This window comes from Colossoma macropomum, unplaced genomic scaffold (genome assembly GCF_904425465.1).
Source record: "Colossoma macropomum unplaced genomic scaffold, Colossoma_macropomum, whole genome shotgun sequence".
Classification (NCBI taxonomy): domain Eukaryota; kingdom Metazoa; phylum Chordata; class Actinopteri; order Characiformes; family Serrasalmidae; genus Colossoma; species Colossoma macropomum.
This window is the reverse complement of record NW_023494793.1, coordinates 1,314,625-1,334,058: the sequence shown is the minus strand read 5'-3', so window position 1 is coordinate 1,334,058 and position 19,434 is coordinate 1,314,625. Positions and strand designations below refer to the sequence as shown.

At 40.5% G+C, this 19,434-nt stretch overlaps 1 protein-coding gene across 3 annotated transcripts; it reads left to right on the top strand.

The window, feature by feature from the left end:
* Positions 1-8,578: 8,578 nt before the first annotated feature.
* LOC118813041 (butyrophilin subfamily 2 member A2-like) lies at positions 8,579-16,324 on the top strand. 3 transcript variants are annotated; one of them, XM_036578176.1, is made up of 6 exons: positions 8,579-8,693; positions 8,910-9,017; positions 11,319-11,423; positions 14,541-14,621; positions 14,815-15,284; positions 15,436-16,324. In XM_036578176.1, the coding sequence occupies exons 2-6, from the start codon at positions 8,914-8,916 to the stop codon at positions 15,897-15,899; spliced, it is 1,224 nt and encodes a 407-aa protein (XP_036434069.1). In that variant the 5' UTR covers positions 8,579-8,693; positions 8,910-8,913; the 3' UTR covers positions 15,900-16,324. The 3 variants fall into 3 exon arrangements, with proteins under 3 accessions (XP_036434069.1, XP_036434067.1, XP_036434070.1); XM_036578174.1 differs by having other exon boundaries at positions 11,316-11,423; XM_036578177.1 differs by lacking the exons at positions 8,579-8,693; positions 8,910-9,017; positions 11,319-11,423 and adding an exon at positions 12,048-12,946.
* Positions 16,325-19,434: the final 3,110 nt, after the last annotated feature.

Below are 19,434 nucleotides of genomic sequence, written 5' to 3'. Positions count from 1 at the left end.
AACTTCATTCAGTTCATCAGCATTAAAAGAATGTTTTATTCTTTTAAACTACATTGGCTGTTTTTATAGACTTTTACTTAATGCATTTTATTGCTTTAATAATGTTGTGTTAAATTAATATAATCCAACAGTTTAATCTTTTAATGTGATATCTTGCAGGATTCAATAACCTACATACAGCATTTCACCAACAGTGTAATAAGTTACGTGAAGAAATTTTAAACTTCAGCCAAACTACACGTAAGAACAATAAGGTGAAGAACATTATCATGGAGGTGCAAAAAGAGATCCTGGATATGAGGGAGAAGGACCTGGACCTGAGGGAGAAGAACATGTACCAAATGAAAGAGTCTGCCTGAGAAACCTGACCTAAAGAAAGTGACAGCTGCACTGAAACAAAAGATCTGAGATCAAATACTCCCTCATCCCACCTATAAAGACAAGACACCATTAGAAGGTGAGTGACAAAAAGAAAAATATCTAGCGCAGATTCAAGGGACAGGCTATGAATACAAACAATACTAAAACAGAAAGTCTATAATATTTTGATATTTCACTGTAACATAAAATCCTATCATTTCTTTTTAGCAGCATTTTCTGAAGATGAGAAACAACTGGAGCACATACCAGCCCTCACAGCCAAGAGACAGTGCTGCCAGGTGTTCAAGCCCATCCCTGACTTGCCCACCAGGACTAAGTTCCACGATCGTTTGTTATCTGCCACACATGTGAGCTTAAAATAACTGATGAATGAAAAGACCTTCATTTAAACAGCCCATAATCTACATTATACACTATATTGCCAAAAGTATTCGCTCGTCTGCCTTCACACAAATATAAACTTGAGTGAGATCCCATTCTTAAGCCATAGGGTCTAATTTGATGGCGGCCCACCCTTTGCAGCTATAACAGCTTCAGCTCTTCTGGGAAGGCTTTCCACAAGGCTTTCCACTCGTCCATCGGATTGCCAGACGGAGAACTGTGATTGGTCACTCCAGAGAACACTGAGTTCTAGAGTCCAGTGGCGGCGCTTTACACCACTGCATTCGACGCTTTGCATTGCGCTTGGTGATGTAAGGCTTCGATGCAGCTGCTCAGCCATGGAAACCCATTCCATGAAGCTCTCTACGCTGTTCTTGAGCTGATCTGAAGGCCACATGAAGTTTAGAGGTCTGTAGTGATTGACTCAAAGTTGGTGACCTCTGCGCACTATGAGCCTCAGCATCCGCTGAACCTGCTCTGTCATTTTACGTGGCCAACCACTTCGTGGCTGAGTTGCTGTCGTTCCCAATCGCTTCCACTTTGTTATAATACCGCTGACAGTTGACTGTGGAATATTTAGTACTGAGGAAATTTCACGACTGGACTTGTTTCACAGGTGGCATCCTATCATGGTACCACGCTGGAGTCCACTGAGCTCCTGAGAGCGACCCATTCTTTCACTAATGTCTGTAGAAGCAGTCTGCAGGCCTGGGTGCTCGGTTTTATACACTTGTGGCCATGGAAGTGATTGGAACACCTAAATTCAATGATTTGGATGGGTGAGTGAACACTATTGGAAATATAGGGTATCTTGAATTTATTTTTCCTTAAGGTCCACTTATAACCTTTGTGGTTTTTGTGCACCATAAACACACACACACACACACACACACACACACACACACATCCTCTAAGCTGCTTATCCTTCTGGGTTGTGGGGTGAGCTGGAGCCTATCCCAGCAGTCATTGGGCGGAAGGCAAGATACACCCTGGACAGGTCACCAGTCTGTTACGACCCCACAAGAAAGCCTAGGGGATAATGGGGTCAGTAACATATGGTTTAAATGTGATGGTTGCAGCACGAACCAGGAAGGAGCAGGACACAAATAAGAGAGCTTCTTTTCTTGTTTATTACACGCCAGGGGTAGAAGACAAAGCACACTCAGACTATGACTCGACTGAGACCTCCAGTACTATATATAATATTTACAAAAAACAAAATGTAAATATGCTTGCTGTCAAAAAGAGCGGGATTCTGGACCCGGACGGCGCTAAAGGAAAGAAATTAACAAAACAAACAAAACAAAACAAAAAAAAACTACCCTAGCTCTTTAATTCAAATCCTCACCTAGTAGACAACCCTATCTACTCTAGTCTTCCCTACGGCATAACACAAATACATGAGTTGGCGCCCGCCCCTTTCCTAAGGTGTCTATACAATGGGCAGCTACGTGATGTAAAATGTATGAGCGCGCCCATCTAACCTGTCCAGAACCCCAAGAAAGCAAAGCAGCGTATGAGAGAGAGAAAGGGAGAGAGAGAGAGAGAGCATAGACAACCATTAACAGCAAGGCTAGCGTGATTAACAGTGCGAGGCACGAAAATTCAAGCTAAAATGAACCGAACAAACACACAGACAAAGCTATCGCAGACATACACAAAACTGCACGAGCAGAAAGAACAGAAAGCTTTTGTGTCTGCGACAGCAACTACAACTAGGAGCACGCCTAAACAGCTTGGCGCACGGGGTAACGCCAGCCTCTTCACGAGCTTTGCCGGGCTGCTTTTAAAGTTCAAGTCCCTCCTCCAGGGCCGGAACTCTGCATGATGATTTGCCGTCAAGTGGTATACGTCAAGCCCCTAACGACGACCGACACCGCAGCCAACCTGTAGCAGAGATAGGGAGCGGACAAGCGAGAGAGAGAGAGAAACATACCGGCCAGACACCCCTTATCCAGGCTGGACACGTAACAAGTCCATCTGAAGGCAAACAGACAGACAGACAGACAGACAGACAGACAGACAGACAGACAGACATATACATTCAACACCATAAACAGTCACAATTGATTTCTTCATTTTCAAACCTCTCTATCAGTTACAATTAGACTGAGTGTTTCAAATACTGCACCTTTAAGACTGATATGTAAATGAGCTCTGTTCTGATTTTCCTGTATTGTGCCTCAACCAAAAAGCAGTCCAGGCTGAAACACTCCTTATAACTTCAGGGTGAATGGGCGGGGCTAAACGTCTCTATGCTGAATAGGCAGATATAGGTCACCTCCATCACTTAGTGTGACGCTAGTCAGCACAGGCATCTGTTAGCTGTCATAACAGATCTGGCGGTTGGTGCTTTCTTCCGAACGCGTTCGGCTGTCCAAAGTCGTTGCTTAGCAACAGCGTCTCAGCAGAGTGATACAGTGTTGGTGAAAAAAACGTGATGTTATGGTGGAATAACAGCACAGTTAGAACGACTGTCAACCAATCAGCTTGCGTGGCTGAACTGACTGTAGTATCTTTTCCAGAGGACTTTTGTCTCGTCTCACTAAACTGTTTATCCTCGGGGATAATTATCTTATTTGATGTTATTTTATTAAAACTGCAATGCTGGAATATAAATCGGTTCACAATAACAGGTTTGAAATTTGTTTAGCCCTACCTTTCCAGGGAAAAATATCTGTCTTTTGGGCTGCTACTCGCTACGGCATATGTGCCCTCTGAGCAGCTACTCGACTCCAGCCTTTCCATCATTGGCCTTTAGGAAGAAAATGCAAGAGTGCATGCATGGAACATGGAACATTTCATTGCATTTCAATCATAATTGAATTTACTGTATTATAAAGTGCTGCTCTGTAAAATGAAGTGTCTCACCCTTCTTCTTCAGGTAGACCTAGAGACTGACAGACGTGTGTTTCAGTTCCACTCTGTACTTTACTCTCCAGTTACAGCCACAACCTTCTGAACTTTCCCCTCTCCTACTTCTTTCCTAGTCTCCTTTCTAGGCTTCTGGGAAATGTAGTTTCCCATGTATGCTTACATAACATAAGATCTTCCCTTCTATTCAAAAGAAAAAAGTTTAACTTACAGAAACATAAACCGCTGCTGGTAATTACTCTAATCACTATGATTGGGGAAAAACAAACAAAATGTTCAAAAACATCTTTTGGAGCAGTAGATCTGTTGCAGTCCTTCTTTATTTTATTTATTAGTTGATTTATTAGTCTATTATTAATTTATTACCAATTCACAATTTCACCGCAGTGCTTTGCCGTTGTCAGTCATGATCTTATATGAGTGAGGAACCACCAACTGTTCTACTCTGCCAAGTCCCAGCAGTGTGACCTCTGAGCCTCACTGACTCCCCTGGGTTAAAGTTCGAGAGTCTCTTCTTCTCTTCTGTCCTGCAGTCTGTTCTCTTTGGCCTTTCGTGCCTCTTTGCTCCTCTTCACTGGAGTTGAGAGTGGAGTGGTTTGGTGAGTAGATCCTCGTGAATGGGTATCAGCATCTGGGCTGGCGACTGGCCATTCTCCGTTGGTGCACTTCTGTAGGTCATGAGACTTTCAGTAACATAAGTACCCCTTGCCTTCATGGGCTTTTTTCATCAGTCCTTTAATGAGCTTCACTGAACTTTCAGCTACACCATCTGAATTGGGAAATTTGGGACGAGAGGTGTTGTGCTATAAACTTTAGAGAACTGTTGGAACTCATATCTGGAAAATTGAGGACTGCTGTTTGCAAAGACAATACATTGAACTCCATGTCCAGCGAATTTAGCACTCATGAAGCTAAGACTGCTTTGCTGTTTGGGACCCCCCGCAGACAAAGCGTGACTGTCGGCTTGCTGAGGAGGACTGCAGGTAAAATATGCTGTTTCAAACACTCCACCATTATACCAGTTTCCAAGAAAGCAACCATCACAGGATAGAATGACTACAGACCCGTTGCTTTGTCCCCTGTAGTCATGAAATCCTTTGAGAGACTGGTGCTTTCCCATCACAGATCCTCTGGTAGACGCCCTGCAGTTTGCATAACGGGCAAACAAGTCAGTGGACGACGCAGTGAACATGAGACTCCAGCTTATTCTCAAACAGCTTGAACACCCAGGAACGTAAGCAAGAGTTCCGTTATTGGACTTCAGCTCAGCCTTTAATACGATCATCCCAGGACAACTACACAACAAACTACTCCAACTCAGTGTGCCAACCGCCACCTGCCAGTGGATCACCAACTTCCTCACTGGCAGAGAGCAGCAAGTGAGGTTGGAAAAGTTCACCACAAACACCCAGATCATCAGTACAGGCGCTCCACAGGATGGTGTACTCTCACCATTGCTCTTCTCAGTGTATACAAATGACTGTACCTCCACAGACCCTTCAGTCAAAATCTGGAACTGCGTGCCTCCAGAACCAGGAAGCGTGCAGAGAAGATCTCCACTGACTCGTCCCACCCCGGACACCACCTGTTCCAGCTCCTTCCCTCAGGCCGGCGCTTCAGCCAGATGAGGATCAGGACATCCAGGCAACAGAGGAGCTTCTTCCCACAAGCCATCACTCTCTTGAACAGTTAATTATTATTACAACATCATCCTCGTTCTTTGGTTTTTCCATGTTCTCGATTTCAGATGTTTTTTCTGGGATCCGGCTTTGAACCATTTTCTGAGACAACCAGTGGGATCCAATCAGGAGGCAGCTGTCTAAGTAGGCAGCGTTTTAAGGCAGCATCACAGCGAAGTCAATCCCACAATGCTGTTCGCTGGACGAGAGTTCCATCGACTGAGTTCACAAATGTAAGTCATTTCCTTACTTCTGTCTTGAATGTTTTGATTGTTGTATTTGTATAAAAGTATTTAACGTGTTTGTAGATCTCTAGAAATGGATTCTGTGGTGAAAGTTTGGCAGTTTGCTTGTCTAACACAACGTTGTGCAACGGTGTGTTTGTAACTCGTTCGGTGAAGCTAATTCTAGTTAGCTTAGCTAGTGGGCTAGCTGTGTAAACATGCTGGCTCATCAAAACAAGACAGAGCCCAGTTTAAAATACTGGCTGTTCACTGTTTAGGCATTTTTAGTATGGAAATAATTATCAATTAGATTCTACAGTAAGGGATTTTTTTCTGTTCTCAGAGACTAACGTTACAGTGGCGGAGAGGCGCTGGCTGAGGAATAGAAGCTGTAATGGGAACCAGCACAACACACTGAGGTTCTCCCTGAACAAAGAAAAATACTTTAACTTACTGGACGATGTAGAAGTTCAGAAATAAAATGTTTTATACCACAAATGCTTATTTTTGCTGCTTATTTTTGCTGCTCCACTCCACTTTTGTCTGGTATTGCTGTGCTTATCACAGATTGTATGAAATTATATTTTGTGCATTTTGTACAGAATAATATGTAGTTTTTATCAGTAGTGTGTTATAAACAAAGCAGGTTCATTAAGGTGGATGAGGACTGTGAATGAAATTGAAATTCATAAACTCAGTCAGGATTATCTGTATCTATCTGGGCTGCTGTTTCGAGTATATAACGACAGATACAATTTCTTAAATTAGCCGGTTCTTCATACACACATTTCCACAACAGTGTCAATGCAGGAAAACAGCCGCTCCAGATGCAGAGCCAACCTTTTGCACTGAGATGGTCCACCTTTACAGTCAGAGGTGAGTGTGAACTAACCAGAGACTGAGAGTAAACAGAAAACGTGTACAGCGCAGTTAAAATTATGATATATGACGGTTCTGTAGACTGTCCCAAATGCAATGCCTACTAAGGTTCCTTTTCAGTTAAAATGCTGCCCAAAGAGAGAGCTGCCTTTGAAGGCAGTGACTAGATAGGCAGTTAGGAGTGACTAATTAGGAGATATTTATAAGAAGATCGGATATAAGAATCCACTTGCACAAAGAAATAGAAAGTCAAAGTGAAAAAAAACAAAAAGGGAAACTTAACAAACTAAGCTGCTGGTGTCAGAGTCCAGACCTCAGCTCTAAGGGCTGGAGCACTCCCAGCCACCAGGGGGAGACAATTTACACACACACACACACACACACACACACACACACGCACACACACACAATATTATTTTATATATATATATATATATATATATATATATATATATATATATAATATATATTATATATATATATATATAAACACATAACGGCAACTGCACATTTCTATTGTGGTCCAGACGACTCATAGGTTTATTGATTATTCATAGTAATTGTCACCAATACTAATAATAATATTAACCACATAACTTCAGCTCATGTTAAACTAGCTGGCTAAGTTGTCCGGCTATCTTAGCCTAGCATAGTTAACACAGTATGGAAGATTAACACTGACTGTAAGAGCTGTGACTTTTCTGATAAGTGTGTGAAGCTAAACTCAGATAATATGAAGAGTAATGGTCTTTATTTAGCTAAGTAATCCTAAATTAATGTGTTATTATATATCTTGTCTAGTAAGTAGCTGTTAGCCATGCAGTTAGATTTGGTGAATCAACATTCAGTCACACCTACAATTAGGGCCGAATGATTTGGGTAAATTATATGAAACTTATCATATAAGTTTCAATTATGGGCGGCACGGTGGTGGTGCAGTGTTTAGCACTGTCGCCTCACAGCAAGAAGGGCCTGGGTTCGATTCCCGGCTGGGTGACCAGGGTCATTTCTGTGTGGAGTTTACATGTTCTCCCCGTGTCTGCGTGGGTTTCCTCCGGGTGACTGTGTCTGTCTGTCTGCCCTGTGATGGACTGGTGACCTGTCCAGGGTGTATTCTGCCTTCTGCCCAATGACAGCTGGGATAGGCTCCGGCACCCCACCGCGACCCAGAAGGATAAGCGGTTTAGATGGGGTGTGTGTGTGTATTGTGATTATGAATTAAATGTGATTGTTTCTATAAATTGAGTTTCAAGCCCTTTTTCTCTTAGAAGAACAGCTCGTCTGTTTATTGGACGAGTGCTGAGTGTAGAGTGCTCTACTGCCAGTTCACCAGCTATTAGGCCGAATTTCTCCATTTAGAACTGTTTAAAACAATAATGAATAATATAGGATAGTCATGCTTAAAGAATGAAGCTCATTGCAGGTAGCTTTCACTGCCTGCTGCTCTTCTTTTATGTTCATCTCTATTAATTAAACGACAGCAAAGGTAATTAATTACCTTGCTGTGCACTGTTTTGTCTTTTTGACCACAATCACTGCACTTTGGGCCCAACACAACCCTGATATAGCAATAGCGGCTATGAGGATCATCCTCCTGGTCTGTTTAAAGACTTGCAGTCTGTACTTTCTAGTGAATGTTGGAGTTCTCAGGGTGAGACACTGTATGCTCAGTCTGGATAAATAGTTGTGGTTTGTTATAAAGTGATGATGAGCTCTGTGGAAGCTGCAGCAGAAGAAAAACATGTTCATTGCTCTCGTTCTTTAAGAAGGTTCTTACTGCTTTTAACTGGTCTCTATTTTTCAAAAAACAAATTACGACTTTCCCACCAGGAGGCGCCACATGAACATCCTTCAAAGTTGAGTGTGAAATGTACATCACAAATTACAAAATGAAAGTAATGAAATAACAATGCACACATATAAATAATAGTAATGCTGAATCAAAATTAGTATGTACAATTAGCCCCTATTTTATTTGATACATTTTTGTTCATAACAAAGCCACAAACTGATAGATGCTCCAAGCTGATAATTTGGTTTCAGAATGCAATAAATGCCATTTTCATCCAACAGTGTCATAGTCTCATAACCTTTTAAGTGCTGCTGTTAGGTAAACATACATATAAGACCACTCCCTACTTTATGCTCTGAGCAGGTCCTGAAAATCCACATTCCATTAAAACAGAAACCACTCTGAGCTCTAAACTCCACCTCCCTGTCGCTGTGAAAGGATTAGCTGTAGTGATCAAAGCAACTTGGATCGATTATAAGAACGGTAAGAATGACAGATCTGATATTTATTATATCTGTAATGTGTTTTATCAGACATTGTTCGGTCAGGAAGGTCTGAAGTTTGTACCTGTATCTGCCACTGTGCTGTAACTAAACATAAAACAGTCTGATTAACTCTCCATTAAAGACTCCTGTGTACAGAGCATGGTTGAAATGCAGCAATGCTCCATGTAATAACTCTCAAATATTTCTCCTAAAGCACAATGACTGACCGGCCAGAGTCACCCAGCTGTAAGTCCACAGTGAGCAGCCGGTCACATGAGCTACCTATTAACTTTAAAGAAATGGAACCCCTGGACAATAAAAGGTAGAACTGAGCCATGTTCAAACCTGTTACTGTGAACCAGTTTGCATTTCAACATTGCCTTTTTAATAAAATTAGGTTTTTCTAAACTCATTTTAATTATTTAAAGGAATTGAGATCTACAGGTGGCTGACAGATAAAATGAAACCCCGCATAAAGTGTCTTTGTAAGGTGTTGAGCCACCACAAGCCGTTCCTCCGAAAGATATTCCCTAAGTTGGTGTTTTAAATGGTGGTGGAGAGAAAGAGTCATAAAAACAGTAAGCAGTGATTAGTGATTCTGTTTGGTCTGTATTAAACTGAAAACAATACAAAATCACAATGTTTTATTATTTTGTTCTCTTTAGCAAAACTTAATAATTTAGGGACAGAAGACATGAACTGATCCAGTTTTGAAAGTGATTTATTTTTTTTTTTGCTATTATGTCTTCACACTGCAAATAAATGCTGTATTTTCAATTATACAACAGTATAACAGGCCACACAAGCTGATTGGTTGAGAGTCGTTCTAACTGTGCTGTTATTTCACAATAACGTCACAGGTTTTTCACCAACACTATCACTCCACTGAGATGCTGTTGCTAAGCAACGACTTTGACAGCTGTAGGAGACGCTCAAGACATTTGAACGTTTTTACTTTTTACTTTGCCACAAACAGAAAATGGACACTTTTAAGATCACATTTGACCGACAGCCGATTTGGTCAGACTCTGAAGATGAGACAACACTAAATTCCCAAACTGTCATCACCACTGAGCAGCTTTTCAGTCGGCAGCTGTGACAGAACAACAGCTGAACAACCTGGAATCAGCCAGAAATGAACCCAACACCATTCGCCAAACGTGTAGTCTGATCTTCAGAGTCTGACCAAATTGGACTGAGCCATAAAACTGACTCAATAAAACACAAAAAAGCTGCTCAGTGGTGATGACCGTTTGGGAATTTAGTGTAAGGAGCTGGAGAACGAACTGCCGGCTGTGCAGCGAGTGGGCGGAGCTCGTTACTCTGACATAGCAACGAGCTGCTCGTTAAGGAGCTATAATTTGGTGAAGGAACTGCGAACATTAAAACATACTAAACGCCGCGTTCACGGCCCAGTTTATTAATTTATTACTGTATTTATTTAACTGTTGTATTAAAGCAGTAGAACACTCGAGGAGTGTGTTATCGCCAATAACATCACGGCTGTGATGATCTACGGCGACCAAATCACAGCCGTGATGTTATTCTGCGATACACACTCCCTCTGTGTTCTACTGCTTAAGTGAAATTAGTTGTAGGAATATTATATTATTTTTAAACTATTACCCTATATTATATATTATTACTAAACTATTTTTCTTATTTCTAGATATTTTTACTTTAGGTCATTTTATCAAACAAATTTATATCTCACTACATTGACACTTTTGCTGATTTCAAGCACATTAAGAACAAGCAAAGTTAGCAGCCAATATAGTGAGAAATTTTATTTAATAAAATAATTTAGCTTACTTACTAAAATTCTTATAATAAGGTTAGAACAGTATCAACATGAGAAACATTATATATCAATATTAGACAAATTGACTAGATTTAAGATAATTTCACTTGACAAGATATTTTTTGCAGTGCAATTGTGCAACTGTATAAGGCCTTCAATGGGACACAAGACTGGACTGTGGGCACCCACATGTGCAGAATGTTTTCTTGGTGTGTCATGTTGAAATAAACATGGACGTCCCTGAAAAAGACGGTGTCTAAAAGGCAGCACATGTTGCTCCAAAATGTGTTTAGTCTTAATGACGCTTTCACCGAAGTGCAGGTTACCCACTAACACCCCCCATGATTTAGAACTACACTGGTAACAATCTGGATGTTCCTTTAATTCTTCAGCCTGGAGAACACAATGTCCATTTTTTTGGAACATTGTTGCAGGGATCAATTTCAGAATGAGTGTATTTACAAAAACAATAAAGTTGATCGGATAAAACATTACACATCTGGTTTTGGCACTGTTTTTGTTTAAATACAGATCAAAATAGATTTATAAATCACTCCTTTCTGTTTCTGTGCATTTTTCCATACTGTCATATTGTTTGTAACTAGCAAAGATACTTTCTCTAGGGAGACAACAAAGCACTTTTTGTAAGTCGGTATATTGTTTTTTTTTTCCTGTAATTTGTCAGCTACCTGTACATCCCTGAGCACTAACAGTTAGGTCATGTGTGCATGAGAGTCACTCTTGAAATAGCTATTGCAGCCTGCCACTGGTTCTAAACAGTCATTTTGTTTGTTTCACTTGTCACTGTTTTTAATGAAGCAGAAAGGTGGACAGACCAAAGTCATCCAGCTGCAAGTCGAAAGTGATTGGCTCGTCAGTGGAGCGACTTATTGACTTTAAAGGAATTAAACCTCTGGATGATACAAGGTAGAACTGAACACTTTCAATTCTGTACACTCTCAGAAAGGTGCTAAACTGTCACTGGGGCAGTTCCCCTATTGTCACTGGGGTGGAACCCTCAAGGCTCCATCTCAGTACCTTTAGTCAGGGAACATAACTGAACCATAATCCACTGAAATGATATGTTCTAAGCTGTACTGACTCCACACACCCCGTCTCGTCTCCAGGCTTTTATTTTACTGTTCTGTTTAAAACATTCAGTTATGAAAAGGTACAAATACGAACTTTTCACCTGGAAAAACTTATTTAAGGTTCACGATCAGACCTTAAAACCACTGTTGGAGCTTTGAGGGAACATTTATACTGTTTGTACCTTGATGAACGAAAAATGTACCTGAACAGAACCTTTATTTCTAACAGCGTAATTGTGACTTGATTTTCATTAAAAAAAATAAAATAGTGAAATTAATTGTGAGAAAGTCTATCAGAGAACAGAGATCTACAGGCTGATTTAATAATGTACAAATGTACAGGTATAAAGCACTTTAAATACACATATAGCTGCACCCTATCATCATAGTATTACATTATAAACACACAATATTTTGACATTTGCCACGGGCCGTGCTGCTGAGGGGAGCTTGGGGGGGGTGTGGCTCTCGGGAGGCACCACACTCCTGGTTAAAGAGGTTGTTGTTGTTGTGTCTGAGCTTTGGGCTTTGTAATGTAACCAGTTGTTAGAAGTGTCTACCATTCTCATGTGTCGTGTCCTCCCACGTTACCCCTTCCCTGTGTTGTGTTTGGGAGTGCTGGTCAGAACATTTCTAGTCTTGGTAAAGACTCGCTGCTGGAGTACATTTATAAAGTGCATTTGCCCATATGTGCAGTGTTTTCCCATTCTTCTTCTCTGCCAGTATTACAATATCATTAGCTTTTTTAGAGTGTGATCATAACCTCACATAACACACCTTGCACTGCAACTAAAACCAGGATATGAGTTACATGGGTAGGACAGTACAGTCTCTCTACAGCCTATTTTACAAAAACTTTAAAAATTGCCACATTAACATTGATTCCAGCCAGTCAAACAGAGCAAAATGGGCATGTATGGACTTTGGTACAGCAAAGCTGACTTTTTTTGCCTTTGTTTGGTTGGCCTGTGTGTTCACCTATGTAGGTCAGTCATTGTAAATATGCTTGTCTGTGGATTTGAGTGCAACTTTGAGAAATCAGTCAGTGAGATCTGCTCACACTGCAAGATAAATGAGCGAACTCCAGTGAACACTAAGGCAAATGATTAGCTGAACACATTAATATTAGGACCAACCTTTAAATTTAGAAGGCTACAACCAAATCAGGCTTAAAATGGGCTAAAATCACACTTTAGGAATAACACGCCCTGTAATTATGCAGAATGACTCACAGTGACGGTCACTGCTCGAAAAGAAAAGATGCACGACGATCTTTCATCTGGGCAAACTTGTCAAAACCTTTTCTCTCAAGCTCCATCAATCCATGAATGAATTCAAGTGATACCATAGCAAGAGCAGGTAAGGAAAGCAGAAGAGTTTTTAGCGACACTCAGTTAGCCATGGTTTTCTCTTGAACCTCTCTGGACTGAACAAGCAGATTTTGTCCTTTCCAGACTGAATGATGTTGAAATCTTCTGGCTGGTGTGTCCCAAATGTTTAATCTCTAATTTCTGCTCTAATGGCTGGTACCAAATGTAACTTTTATTGTATTCTTGACTTGACTCATTATATTGCTATTATGAGTGGCTACCACAGTGGCTAGCTGCGTGGTAACACCCATTTTGTAAGTGACATTTACTTAACATTTGGATGTATGTAAATGTATTGTTTTTTTATTGGCTGCTTTCAGCATGGGGCCAATGTGATTGGGCCCCACGGCTGGTTATTGAAAGTGTGTTGATCATGCGTAGACTTTAAGTGCTCACTTGGTTAGACGAGTGCTGACAGGGCCCCACCGGTAGATATGTGGAATGTACCGGACAGCCCTACCACCGTCATATGTAATAAACATGCAACAATGTTAGTTATAAAGAAAAAAAAAGTATTAGTTGTTATACTGAATTATTGATCATGTTGTGCACTGCTCCACCGCGACATTTAGTTGGAGGTGCTGAAATTTTAAGCAGTGTGATGTGACCAATGACATCATGCAATATGATTTACCATTTTTCATTTGATTTTTTTTTTTTTAATTTACATGAACTGAGCATGTCAGAGTGCTACATTGAGGGTTAAAACAATATTAGACTCCACATTACAGGTGGAGACATGCATGCTAACAAAATGGAGGAAAGCAAGTTGACATTTGTGGTAATAAAACCTATATGCTAATTTGTGCTGTTTGACTGAATAGAATATTGAGGTATAAACATTAAGTGTTTTTTTATTTTTCTATTAATCAGGCTGTAGAGAGACCATACTGTCCTACCATGAACATCACTGGCTGCTTTTAGCTTCAGTTCTCAGTGCTGCTTGGTTTCTCAGCATGTTTATTTAGTACTCGGTTTGCAGGGTTTTCTTTTGAATTAAACAGCTTTATTGATAATTGTCTGTAGACAGAGCATCTGTAGAGGCTGCGTTTCACGGAAGCGTGAGCTCCTCAGATGCGTTAGCCTCAGATGTGATTCCTGCTGTCGCTGTGCTGCTGCTGAAATTGACAGATGAGGATCAAAACTATGAAACCTACTTTACTTACAGCTGTACAGAAGAGCTTTTCTGATGGGGAACAAAACCCGCTCTTCTCCACTGCAGCGCTGCTCGATCAGAGATCACTAATGTAGCACAGCAAGCTAACACACTTCATTAACAAATCAGATAGATTTAATGATTTGACTGTGAAGGTATATTACACTCAATTACACTAACAGATACTTCATTTTATTCAGCATTGGCGAGTTCCAAAAAACATATGTACTTGTACTCATTATTGATGCAATCCTAGCATATTCTACACTACACATGGATGAATCCATGAATCCATGTTCCAAGCACTTTGCACTATCCATTTATTTCTGCAGTCTCAACTTCAGCATACGTATGATAATAAAGCCTAACCTACCCACATATGGCAAGGTTTTTTGAGTCACCTAAAATGTATTATTATGCTGTACAGGTCAGAATCACCTTCCATGATGAGTTTGTGCACTGACACGTCTGCCAGTATAAGTGGGACAAAACATGAGGACGACATAAGGTAATTCACCACATATACCCTCTATGGAGGAAGACAGCTTTGTAACTGGAACCAAAAGAAATAGCCCAGTTCTTTCTGCACTGATGGTGATGAGATGCCAGTGTCTTTCTGATTGCATCTAAGCATTCCATAACTTTGTTTAACAGTTTCAGTAATGTTTTAAAATCATATCTAATTTTTTCTCTCATTTTAGTGTGGCATCTGTACCATCAGCTGCAGACAGTGGTGTAGTTGTGAAGACTGGCCGGTCACGTGAAATAGCTAAGAAGTTTGATCGTCATGAACACAGACCATTCTCTCGCTATGCTGAAGCTGGAGATGTGGCCTGTGATTTGTGTCAAGAAAGAAAGTTAAAAGCATACAAGTCCTGTATGACCTGCCGTGCCTCCTTCTGCGAGAGACACGTCATGGATCACTACAAAATACCTGCACTGCAGAGCCACGTATTGGTGGAGGTCACGAAAAACCTCAGTATAATTCTGGAGGATGCTCAGCAGATGAAAATCAAGGAGATGCAGGAGAAAAACCAGGCTCTAATGCAAGAAAACCTGGCCTTGAAGGATGAGAACTCAGGTCTGAAGGAAGAGAACAAAAGACTGAAGCAAAAGATCTGTGAACTGAGACTTCCAGATTACATCTGCAAAGGGAAGACACCCCTAGCAGGTGAGTGTCTGGAAGAAATTATCATTTTATCTTCATTATCCAAGAGTTAAGTCTATGCAGGGCAGAGAGACTCAGGTTCCGCAGTGCGGTTTTCCCAGTGAATTCTGGGCCAGTCCACATCAGTCACATTGTTTTTCTTTTCTTTTCTCAGCTAACGTGGTGTGGGATCCTGCCTCAGCTCACTATGCACTCATTCTATCTGATGATCTTCTCAACGCTCAGAAATTTGACAAATGGGAGTGCATCCTCGCCACAGAAGGTTTCAGCTCTGGACGGCACTACTGGGAGGTGAAGGTCAACAGTGAGTTCATCATTGGGGTCACCAGTCAGGCTGCTCAGTGGAAAGGGAAGTTCATCTTCTATCCCAGTAAAGGCTTCTGGTGTCTCTGTCACTACAGACAGTCCTTCACAGCTCTGGACGAGCTCACCAAGTGCCTGCGAACTGAAACCCTACCCTGGGTGTTGGGGGTCTGTGTCGATGTGGATGAGAAGTGGGTCACTTTTTACAACACTGAGACTAAAGCTCACATTTACACATTCAGACCCATGAGCTTTGCAGACCAAGAGCAGATATATCCCATATTCAGCACTTTGGTGAAACAAGAAATGGCTTAAACCAGGGGTGGCAAACTGCAGTCCTAAAAAGGCCAGCATACAGCATAGTTTAGTGATTTTCCTGCTCTTAACCTAACTAACCTGACGAACTGAATCAGGCCTTCAAAAATTATAATTTAAGAAATTCCATTAGCCTAACCATGTATTGTTCCTGAAGTCACTGTGAACTGTGAGCCTGCATTTAGCTGACAATACAGTCTATGTTAAGGTCCTTGATTTCACTGCCAGTCCTAATGTGTAATGCAAGTGTACATCCAGGGCTGGGATGTAATGGAATACACGCATTAGGAATACATATTCAGTGTACAGAATTTAAGTATCTTTTCAATCCGGGTCATATTTTGTAATGACAGTATTCAGAATACAGTTACTTTACATTTTTAGGAGAATACTTTTAGAATACTTGCCTACTAAATAAAAAAAAATGTATATTAGCACACAGCATGTAAAGACAGAAGTAAGCTTCTTTACAAATGCTAAGGTTCCTGTTAAAGCCTTCCAAGTGCATGTTAGATAATATAAATGTATCCAATCTGCATTATGCAAATGCCAGTCAGAGCTTTTGGAGCAATGCGCATAGGTTACTAAGATAGCTCTTCTCAATATTACATCTCTTACAACAAACCTTTTTGATTGATTATTTTATTACAGCCCATGCGCTTGATTTTAATGCTTTTAACAGAAACACGGTTATAGGAAAGTAGTACTGAAACCGTATTAACTGTGTAGCTGCTGTATTTGATGATTCTTTCCAATGCAAGCAGTTATCATTGGGTGATTTCACATCCTTTGAGTATCTTTGTGTGGTTCAAAAAAGGGGTATCAAGAATACTACTAATACTTGTCCACAGGCCTCCAAACTACACTGCCAAGTTTATTGACGAATTTACAGATAATGTCTTATTTCCACCGACTTTGATCATTTTGTTATTGCTGGAGATTTTAACCAGCATATCGACAATCCAAATGACAATTATGCCAACAAAGGTGTGACACCTGTGGACAGCAGTATAACAGAGCCAACGGAGCCCCTCACTATAGGGGTTCAGACTTCATCATGTACCATTTCTCCTGGTTTACACTGCACATGCACTCTTCCAGTTCTGGAGAACATGGTGAACGATGACTCAGACTACATCACTTTATTTCACATCTCTGTTGATGATCAGTGCTGATCACTTTCCTGCTCATTCTTGCTGATGTTCTGATCAGGTCCCAATAACCTGAGGAACATCTGCTCTTACCTATATTCTTGTTAATACATGAGCATTATGCTCACTGAATGTACACTTTCCACCACAGTTCCCAGCCCTGTATATTGATGTCTTTCCCAAAGATCTGAATGCAGAATCACTAGTCACTGCTCCTATTGAACCACTGGCCAGTTAAAGCTCCTGCCATTCATACCCCAATAATGAACCCTCATTCGAAGTCACTTAGATTTTTATTCTTTTGATTTTCTTGGTTGTCTGGGCCTTTTATACATGCCATAGAGAGTGTTACTATTGCTTAATTGCTTATTGTACCATGCAGTGTTTTTGTTTGGTAGCATCTGCACCTCACTATGTTTCTTCACTCATTTATTTAAGCTTTTCCTTTAATTGGTCACTTTTCTGCGTATTATATATGACTAGTAAGTCAAATGTTTTTTCTTGTGGACATGACACTCTTGAAATCCTGCTTGCAGTTCACTTAGCAACATTTCTAGAAAATGTAGAAAGCAAGTTGGCATTTCCATTTGGCTTAGATGAGCCCAGGGCCGTAACTAGGATCAGAGTTTTAGTGAGGTCCGTTTCGCCAAAATGTTACCTACATCTCAGAGTGAATAAAATAACTGTCAAATATGAGAATTACACCAACTGTACATTTCTCCACCTTTTCCTTTCATTTGTTCCTTCCCCATCCTTCCATGAACTGATATTACTGTTCCATAAACTGATTTGACTCCTATCCTGTTTGTGTATTTAATTAATAATTTAAATTCTCTCTCTCTCTCTCTCTCTCTCTCTAGCAGGAAAGGTAGCTACTCAGAGTTAAGACAAAATACAGTCTGTTGTACTTGCTGAATTCTAGAACCCTACAATTGTATTTTGGGTCAATTATAATAGAAATGATAAAGTATTCGCCTTTCACAGTCACACATGCCATATGTTGTTATTTTCGGGAGACCCTGGGCTGATCAAATATGCCATTGTTTGACATGTAAATGCTAATATTATGTAATATCTTTATTAATCTGGGTCATTTATCAAAAATGTACCTAGCGCCTGCAAAATGTAGCATTTTTGTGCATATAGAGATTTTAAACAAGTGCAGTTGTAGTTATCCTTTCAGAAATTGTTAGTATGGAGCGTGTGAGCTGAAAGTGCAAGAATTTTGATGGTGACTCGTTCTATTAGTTATTATTAGTAAAAATAAACAATTAGCATAAGGCAGACATGTTTTTTTATTGATTTTCTGTCCTCTTGGATTCATGCCAAGTCCTAAAACTCTGAGACAGGGCTAAATAGTATTCATTTTATAAATCCTATTTGTCATACTTGTTATTTATCTGTCAAAATGTGTTTTAGGGCCTGTTTGTGTGATTTTGAGGGAAAAAAGTGTACTCATTGTGTTTAATGGGACACTGCAGTTTTATCGTACCCCATGGCTAAAATCTCCACAGAGTCACTCTGAACACACAGGGTAAGTCCTGATGGTCAGCATGGTGTGTGAAGTGCGTTGCTGTTTTTAATACATGATACTATACCATCACCAAGATACAACTTTAATTTCTCATCTATTCACTAATCTAGCCTACTATGGAGACTGTAGCCTAAATTGTGCAGCTACTGGAACTAGACTAAAGCATGTTGATTTAGCCAGCAACACTTTGAGTGCTCCAAATAAAAGAAATTAAATGTTATATAATAAAGAGTGAAAAAGAATAATGAGTTGTTGATGTTATATTAGCATATAGCATGTGTGCTGCATGCCTGATCATCTAAAGTCTGTTACTCTGGTACTCAGGGCAGCATAGCGACTTGTACAGAGATGAACAGAGTGGGCAGTTCAGTCTATGGCCGAACCACAGCTGTTCTGAGGGCAGCCGAGAACCTCTCAATGCTTACTGTGTAGTTTCATCACATCACACAGTACATTGAATCTCATTAAACCCTTCTGAAACTTCCTAGGATCTCGGTGTCCTAACATTAGTCACGAACGCTAGCCAAGTTACTGAAGCAATTGCAGATAGTAACTGTCGCTAAGCAGTGATTGGAGGGTTTAGAAAATAAAGGCAGGCTTTGATTGGCCATAATACAGTGACAGCGCTCACAGAAAACAAACTTCATCCCAGAAATGCAGCATAATAAATATTCTATCCCGATTTCATTGGGTGGCCTGAATACCGTGGCTGCGCCGCTGAGTAGACCGTATTATCATAATGACACTGTTTGTACATTTTCTCATGAATGGAGTGAAAAAACTCCTCAACTACAGAGGTCTGGACCTCTGTGTCCTCATAGCTAATTATGGCCATGGATGAGCCCTAAGA